General features: G+C 42.6%; 1 protein-coding gene across 2 annotated transcripts in view; it reads left to right on the top strand.

Moving 5' to 3' along the window:
• The window catches only part of LOC115112407 (motile sperm domain-containing protein 2-like), a 28,310-nt gene extending 26,300 nt beyond the window's left edge, over nt 1–2,010 (top strand). The window contains exons 14-15 of one of the 2 annotated variants that reach the window (XM_029639454.2): nt 554–656; nt 900–2,010. In XM_029639454.2, coding sequence (XP_029495314.1) covers nt 554–656; nt 900–1,043 — 247 coding nt within the window. In that variant the 3' untranslated portion in view covers nt 1,044–2,010. Of the gene's footprint in view, nt 1–446; nt 657–899 lie in introns of those variants that run through there. The other variant, XM_029639463.2, reaches the window with a different exon arrangement.
• The last annotated feature ends 7,292 nt before the right edge of the window (nt 2,011–9,302 follow it).

Here is a 9,302-nt window from a genome sequence, read left to right on the forward strand (position 1 = left end):
GTTTGGTCAGTTTTTTTGTTGGTAATTAATTCCAATGTGTCAAGTAATTATCTTTTAGTTTTCCCATGATTTGGTTGGGTCTAATTGTGTTGCTGTCCTGGAGCTGTCTTAGTAATTCTCTACACTATACTTGCTTGTTTTGTCACATAAACTGAAATTGTAGTCGGGACAGTAACATTAGTACATTTTTAAATATTATTTTTATTTATTTTTATGTTTAGCTCACATAATATAATAAAAAATTATGCATTAAGGCAGGGGTGTCAGACTCATTTCACGGAGGGCCGAGTGCCTGCTGGTTTTGGGTTTTTCCGTTCAATTAAGACTTAGACACTCGGCCCTCTGTGGAATGAGTTTGACATGTCCATTAAGGTGTCTGTAATAGAATAAACGTGTCAAACTAATGTAGGCATTTAATAAATGCAAAATCTTTTTTTATAATTGAGGAGGAGTACCAAGATGGCTGCGCGGTGGCTTCAATACAGCGCCCACGGTCAGTCATCCAGGGTTTATACACATCATTGGACGTGACTGTGTCCTGTCCTTCCTGTAGATTACGATGTCACATCCTGGAGAGCACTAAGCCCATCCTGACCTGTGGAAGTGACAGCCCAATGGAAGGAGGAGCCAATGGCCACCCGGACCTGCACACGACGGTGAGCTCTCCACTCCTATTGGATGATGCTCCTCCACCCACAAGAATATATTAACCTATATAATATTAATCAATGTACAGTATTTGCTGTATTTTAACTTTGATTTAATTGGTTTATCTTCTTTCCCCCCTTTCTTTTTACACTATTACAAGCATTATACATTTTCATGGTGTCAAATTGATATGGGAAACTGAAAAGTGAATACATTAGTAAGATGAAGTTAACAAATGCTCTCCTCTGCAGCTGATGCGTGTGATGGTGTGTAACGCCCGGCTGGAGCAGAAGCTGGACCAGTATCTGTGGGTCCAGCAGGTTCTGATTGGTCTGGTGCTTGTTGTCATGATGTTCACCTTCCTGTGTCTCTACAACCTTCCTGGGACTTCCTGACCTGACAACATGGTCTACCTCCTCCTCCCATCTAACATAGAGACTACAGCAGCAGAAAGCTTAACCAACAGGAAGAGGGCTGGTGTTGGACTCAGTGATAATTTGAGAGTAGACTCTCTTCACTACAAGAGCTGTCGTCATGGAGATGGAGTGCTGCTCTGTTCCGTAGCAGTGAGCTTGTGTAGTTGCCCAGAGAGATTCCTCATAGTTACCTGGGTGTTGTGAGAGGTACCGTACCTAAAGAGTCTCGACACTGTGAAATGAAATCAATAATGTATTTTTACTACTGATCATGGAATTATACAGTGCCTTCAGAAAGTATTCATACCCCTTGACTTATTCCACATTTTTTTGTGTTAGGTTATTTTCCTGCTGAAAGGTGAATTCATATCCCAGTGTCTGGTGGAAACCTGACTGAACCAAGATTTCTTCTAGGATATTACCTGTGGTTAGCTCTATTACGTTTATTTTTTATCCTGAAACTCCCCGGCCCTAACGATTACAAGCATACCCATAAGATGATGCAGTCACCACTATGCTTGAAAATATAGAGAGTAGTACTCAGTAATGTGTTGTATTGGATTTGCCCCAAACCAAACACTTTTTATTCAGGACAAAAAGTGAATTGCTTTACCACATTCTTTTCAGTATTACTTTAGTGCCTTGTTGCAAACAAGATGCATGTTTTGGAATATTTTTTATTCTGTACAGGCTTCCTTCTTTTCACTCTTGTCAATTAGGTTAGTATTGTGAAGTAACTACAATATGATTGATCCATCCTCAGTTTTATCCTATCTCAGCCATACAACTCTGTAACTGTATTAAAGTCGCTATTGGCGTCATGGTGAAATTCCTGAGCGGTTTCCTTCCTCTCCGGCAACTGAGTTAAGAAGGACGCCTGTATCAAAGTGCAATTAATAACTATAACACCATGCTCAAAGGGATATTAAAAAATGTCTGCTTTTTATGTTTCCGGTGCCTTTCTTTGCGAGGCATTGGTAAACCTTCTTGGTCTTTGTGGTTGAATCTGTGTTGGAAATTAACTGCTCAACTGATGGACCTTACAATTTTTTGTATGTGTGGGGTACAGAGAAGAGGTCATCATACAAACATAATGTTAAACACTATTATTGCACACAGAGTTTTTCACCTTTATTTAACCAGGTAGGCTAGTTGAGAACAAGTTCTCATTTGCAACTGCGACCTGGCCAAGATAAAGCATAGCAATTCGACAACAACACAGAGTTACACATGGAATAAACAAAACATAGTCAATAATACAGTAGAACAAAAGAAAACAAAAAGTATATATACAGTGAGTGCAAATGAGGTAAGATAAGGGAGTTAAGGCAATAAATAGGCCATGGTGGTGAAGTAATTACAATATAGCAATTATACACTGGAATGGTAGATGTACAGAAAATGAATGTGCAAGTAGAGATACAGGGGTGCAAAGGAGCAAGATACATAAATATATACTGTATGGGGATGAGGTAGGTAGATAGATGGGCTGTTTACAGATGGGCTATGTACAGGTGCAGTGATCTGTGAGCTGCTCTGACAGCTGGTGAGGGAGAAATGAGTCTCCAGCTTCAGAGATTTTTGCAGTACGTTCCAGTCATTGGCAGCAGAGAACTGGACGGAAAGACGACCAAAGGAGGAATTGGCTTTGGGGGTGACCAGTGAGATATACCTGCTGGAGCGCGTGCCTCGAGTGGGTGCTGCTATGGTGACCAGTGAGCTGAGATAAGGCGGGGCTTTACCTAGCAGAGAATTGTAGATAACCTGTAGCCAGTGGGTCTAGCGACGAGTATGAAGCGAGGGCCAACCAACAAGAGCGTACAGGTCGCAATGGTGGGTAGTGTATGGGGCTTTGGTGACAAAACGGATGGCACTGTGATAGACTGCATCCAGTTTGTTGAGTAGAGTGTTGGAGGCTATTTTATGGATGACATCACCGAAGTCGAGTATCGGTAGGATGGTCAGTTTTACGAGGGTATGTTTGGCAGCATGAGTGAAGGATGCTTTGTTGCGAAATAGGAAGCCAATTCTAGATTTAATTTTGGATTGGAGATGCTTAATGTGAGTCTGGAAGGAGTTTACAGTCTAACCTAGGTATTTGTAGTTCTAAGTCAAGAGTCGTCCAGAGTAGTGATGCTGGACGGGCGAGCAGGTGCGGGCAGTGATCGGTTGAATAGCATACATTTAGTTCTCCCTGCGTTTAAGAGCAGTTGGAGGCCACGGAAGGAGAGTTGTATGGCATTGAAGCTCGTCTGGAGGTTAGTTAACACAGTGTCCAAAGAGGGGCCAGAAGTATACAGAATGGTGTCATCTGCGTAGTGGTGTACCAGAGAATCACCAGCAGCAAGAGCAACATCATTGATGTATACAGAGAAGAGAGGGCCTGAGGATTGAACCCTGTGGCATCCCCATAGAAACTGCCAGAGGTCCGGACAACAGGCCCTCCGATTTGACACACTGAACTCTATCAGAGAAGTAGTTGGTAAACCAGGCGAGGCAATCATTTGAGAAACCAAGGCTGTCGACTATTCCAATAAGAATGTGGTGATTGACAGAGTCGAAAGCCTTGGCCAGGTCAATGAATACAGCTGTACAGTAATGTCTCTTATTGACAGCGGTTATGATGTCGTTTAGGACCTTGAGTGTGGCTGAGGCACCCATGATCAGCTCTGAAAGCAGATTGCATAGCGGAGAAGGTAGGGTGGGATTCGAAATGGTCGGTAATCTGTTTGTTAACTTGGATTTCCAAGACCTTAGAGAGACAGGGTAGGATAGATATAGGTCTGTAGCAGTCTGGGTCTAGAGTGTCACCCCCTTTGAAGAGGGGGATGACCGCGGAAGCTTTCCAATCTTTGGGAATCTCAGACGATACGAAAGAGAGGTTGAACAGGCTAGTAATAGGGGTTGCAACAATTTCTGCAGATAATTTTAGAAAAAGAGGGTCAAGATTGTCTAGCCTGGCTGATTTGTAGGGGTCCAGATTTTGCAGCTCTTTCAGAACATCAGCTATCTGGATTTGGGTAAAGGAGAAATGGTGGGGGCTTTGGCGGGTTTCTGTGGAGGGTGCCTGGCAGTTGACCGGGGTAGGGGTAGCCAGGTGGAAAGCATGGCCAGCCGTAGAGAAATGCTTATTGAAATTCTCGATTATAGTGGATTTATCGGTGGTGACAGTGTTTCCTAGCCTCAGAGCAGTGGGCAGCTGGGAGGAGGTGCTCTTATTCTCCATGGACTTTACAGTGTCCCAGAACTTTTTGGAGTTAGTAATACAGGATGCAAATTTATGTTTGAAAAAGCTAGCCTTAGCTTTCCTAACTGCCTGTATATATTTGTTCCTAACTTCCCTGAAAAGTTGCATATCATTCGATGCTAATGCAGAATGCCACAGGATGTTTTGTGCTGGTCAAGGGGCAGACAGGTCTGGAGTGAACCAAGGACTATATATATTCCTAGTTCTACATTTTTTGAATGGGGCATGCTTATTTAAGATGGTGAGGAAGGCACTTTTAAAGAATAGCCAGGCATCATCTACTGACGGGATGAGGTCAATGTCATTCCAGGATACCCCGGCCAGGTCAATTAGAACGGCCTGCTCGCTGAAGTGTTTTAGGGAGCGTTTGACAATGATGAGGGGTGGTCGTTTGGTCGCAGACCCATTACGGATGTAGGCAATGAGGCAGTGATCGCTGAGATCTTGATTGAAATCAGCAGAGGTTTATTTGGAGGGCGAGCTAGTTAGGATGACATCTATGAGGGTGCCCATGTTTACAGATTTAGAGTTGTAACTGGTAGGTTCAATGATCATTTGTGTGAGATTGAGGGCATCAAGCTTGGATTGTAGAAGGTCTATAGCAAGCGGCAACAGTGAGAGACTTGTTTCTGGAAAGGTGAATTTTTTGAAGTAGAAGCTCTAATTGTTTGGGTACAGACTATGATAGTAATACAGAACTCTGCAGACTATCTTTGCAGTAGATTGCAACACCGCCCCCTTTAGCAGTTCTATCTTAGTGGAAAATGTTATAGTTAGCGAAGGAGATTTCAAGGTTTTTGGTGGTTTTCCTAAGCCAGGATTCAGACACGGCTAAGACATCCAGGTTGGCAGAGTGTGCTAAAGCAGTGAGTAAAACAAACTTAGGGAGGAGGCTTCTAATGTTAACATGCATGAAACAAAGGCTTTTACAGTTACAGAAGTCAACAAATGAGAGCACCTGGGGAGTGGGAGTGGAGCTAGGTTTGCCATACAAAGTGGTTGAATACTTATTGATTCAAGACTTTTCATCTTTACATTTTTTATTAATTTGTAAAAACATAATTCCACTTTGTCATAAGGGGGTATTGTGTGTAGGCCAGTGATAAAATTCATGAAATGTATTTTTTAAATTAATGTTGTAATACAACATTTGGATAAAGTCAAGGGGTGTGAATACTTTCTGCAGGTATTGTATATGAGGTCTATTTATGTCAATATGTAACATGACGTAGAAGATTTAGTAAATTTTTCTGATCTTAATGTACATTTAATTTGAAATATATGAACATATCATGTTTAAGAATAAACTTGAACAAATTTGTTTTTGTTTGTTTAAACAAATAGCATTTTCCTTTTGTTGAACATGACTGTTGTATTGATGGGTTGTATCTGAAAATGGCTTATAAAAATAGGGTTGTTTCTTAATGTGTACAGTGCAATGGTAGAATATTATGAGGGGGTCATGTAGAGTTATACCAAATCTTTGAAAGGCAGTGTGTGCTGGCATGAACAAGGCACCACCAACATGAGCACAGCTCTGTCCTGATACAGTAGATAACCATTTCACTCCTGAAGCAGGCCTGAAACCTCTTTTGTCTTTTAACCCTTATTTTACATTAACAGTCTCACTGTGTCCATGAAGCAGCCCCCTCTTCAGTAAAAGCCTCATCGGTGCAGTGGTGCCTAATTGAAAACAGCAGCGTGCATGACCTCTCCCCACTTACCCCTGGAGAGCCCAGGGAGATCTCTGTCTGTGCTATCTCCCTCTATTTGTTTTAATTACCCTATGCTGGCAACCTAAAAATACCAAGCAATTACTGTTGAGGATGAGGAGATGGCAGAACTCACTCACAGGGCTCAGTGGGAAGGCTGGGTATCTATAACAAGATCCAGTGCAGAGCAATCAACCACAGAGCCAATGCACCACTTATAATAACACGCTGACTTACACCAAGGCTAGTTTGTTCTGCTGTTGGTGTCTGATTTGCCTTTTGTCCCCTCAAAACGATGTGCTGTCTGATCTGTTTGATCTGTCATTGAACTCAAATCAAATCCAATTTTATTTGTCACATGCCGAGCAGTTGCCATGCCAGGCAGTTATGCAACCAGTCAGGATGCTCTCGATGGTGCAGCAACTTTTTGAGGATGTGGGGAACCATGACAAATCTTTTCAGTCTTCTGAGGGGGAAAAGGTGTTGTCGTGTCCTCGTCACAACTGTCTTGCTGAATTTGGACCATGATAGTTTGTTGGTGATGTGGACACCAAGGAACTTGAAGCTCTCAACCTGCTCCACTGCAGCCCCGCCAATGAGAATGGGGGCATGCTCGGCCCTCATTTTCCTGTAGTCCACAATCATCGCCTTTGTCTTGATCATGTTGAGGGAGATGTTGTTATCCTGGCACCACACGGCCAGGTCTCTGACCTCCTACCTATAGGCTGTCTCATCGTTGTCGGTGATCAGGCCTACCACTGTTGAATCGTCAACAAACCTAATGATGGTGTTGGAGTCGTGCCTGGCCATGCAGTCATGAGTGAACAGGGAGTACAGGAGGGGACTGAGCACGCACCCCTGAGGGTCCCCTGTGTTGAAGATCAGCGTGGTAGATGTGTTGTTACCTACCCAACCTGGGGGCGGCCCGTCACGAAGTCCAGGATCCAGTTACAGAGGGAGGTGTTTAGTCCCAGGGTCCTTAGCTTAGTGATGAGCTTTGAAGGCACTATTGTGTTAAACGCTGAGCTGTAGTCAATTAATAGCATTTTTACATAGGAGTTCCTTTTGTCCAGGAAAAGGGCAGTGTGGAGTGCAATAGAGATTGCATTATCTGTGGATCTGTTGGGGTGTTATGCAAATTGAAATGGGTCTAGGGTTTCTGGGATAATGGTGTTGATACTGTATGAACCATGACCAGCCTTTCAAAGCACTTCATGGCTACAGACGTGAATGCTATGGGTCGGTAGTCATTTAGGCAGGTTGCCATGGCGTTCTTGAGGACGGGCTATGGTGATCTGCTTGAAACATGTTGGTATTACGGACTCGGTCAGAGACGGGTTGAAAATATCAGTGAAGACACTTGCCTGTTGGTCAGCACATGCATTGAGCACATATCCTGGTAATCCGTCTGAACGTTTACCTGTTTAAAGGTCATACATCAGCTACAGAGTGCGTGATGTGGTAGCAATTCTATAGGAAGAGAGAGACTCTAGAGTCCTCTAACAACAACTTTATTATAAGATTTGCAAAAATGAAGCAAACAACCATTACAAAGAATGGTACAGAGTTGAAAGCTTAACATAGTCGTGTCTCTTCTTTTATAGACTAAGTACAACCTCTTTTGTCTATGTGGCAGTTTAGCAGATGTGTGGAAACAGGGGCGGAACATAGTGTAAAAGGCGATTGGTTTGTTTGTGCAGATTAAGGTAGCCGAAGGTTGATAACACGCGGGCTCAACTGTATAACTTTGTTGTGTCACAGTTCACACTATAATGTGCTCATTTCTGCAAGGTTCCACACAGCTGACTTCCTGCTGATTGTAGTCATTAAAGTCATTAAAACTCGTTCTTCAACCACTCCACAAATTTCTTGTTAGTTTTGACAAGTCGGTTAGGACATCAACTTTGTGCATGACATAAGTAATTTTTCAACAATTGTTTACAGACAGATTATTTCACTTATAATTCACTGTATCACAATTCCAGTGGGTCAGACGTTTACATACACTAAATTGACTGTGCCTTTAAACAGCTTGGAACATTTTTGAAAATAATGTTTTGGCTTTAGAAGCTTCCTGTTAGACTAATTGACATCATTTGAGTCATTTGGAGGTACCTGTGTATGTATTTCAAGGCCTACCTTCAAACTCAGTGCCACTTTGCTTGACATCATGGGAAAATCAAAAGAAATCAGCCAAGACCTCATAAAATAAATTGTTGACCTCCACAAGTCTGGTTCATCATTGGGAGCAATTTCCAAATGCCTGAAGGTACCACGCTCATCTGTACAAACAATAGTACACAAGTATAAACACCAGCCGTCATACCACTCAGGATGGAGACGCGTTCTGTCTCCTAGAGATGAACGTACTTTGGTGTGAAAAGTGCAAATCAATCCCAGAACAACAGCGAAGGACCTTGTGAAGATGTTGGAGGAAACGGGTACCAACGTATCTATATCCACAGTGAAACGAGTCCTATATCGACATAACCTGAAAGGCCACTCGGCAAGGAGGAAGCCAATGCTCCAAAACCGCCATAAAAAAGCCAGACTACTGTTTGCAACTGCACATGGGGACAAAGATCATACTTTTTGGTGAAATGTCCTCTGGTCTGATGAAACAAAAATATAATTGCTTGGCTATAATGATGTTATGTTTGGAGGAAAAAGGGGGAGGCTTGCAGGCAAAGAACACAATCCCAACCAAGAAGCATGGGGATGGCAGCATCATGTTGTGGGGGTGCTTTGCTGCAGGAGGGACAGGTGCAATTCACAAAATAGATGGCATCATGAGGGAGGAAAATTATGTGGATATATTGAAGCAACATTTCAAGACATCAGTCAGGAAGTTAAAGCTTGGTCGCAAATGAGTCTTCCAAATGGACAATGACCCCAAGCATACTTCCAAAGTTGTGGCAAAATGGCTTAAGGACAACAAAGTCAAGGTATTGGAGTGGCCATCACAAAGCCCTGACATCAATGCTATAGAAAATATGTGGGCAGAACTGAAAAAGCGTGTGCGAGTAAGGAGGCCTACAAACCTGACTCAGTTACACCAGCTCTGTCAGGAGGAATGGGCCAAAATTCACCCAGCTTATTGTTGGAAGCTTGTGGAAGGCTACCCGAAACGTTTGATCCAAGTTAAACAATTTAAAGGCAATGCTACCAAATACTATTTGAGTGTATGTAAACTTCTGACCCACTGTGAATGTGATGAAATAAAAGCTGAAATAAATCATTCTCTCTACTATTATTCTGACATTTCACATTCTTAAAATA

Source organism: Oncorhynchus nerka, linkage group LG3 (genome assembly GCF_034236695.1).
Source record: "Oncorhynchus nerka isolate Pitt River linkage group LG3, Oner_Uvic_2.0, whole genome shotgun sequence".
NCBI lineage: Eukaryota > Metazoa > Chordata > Actinopteri > Salmoniformes > Salmonidae > Oncorhynchus > Oncorhynchus nerka.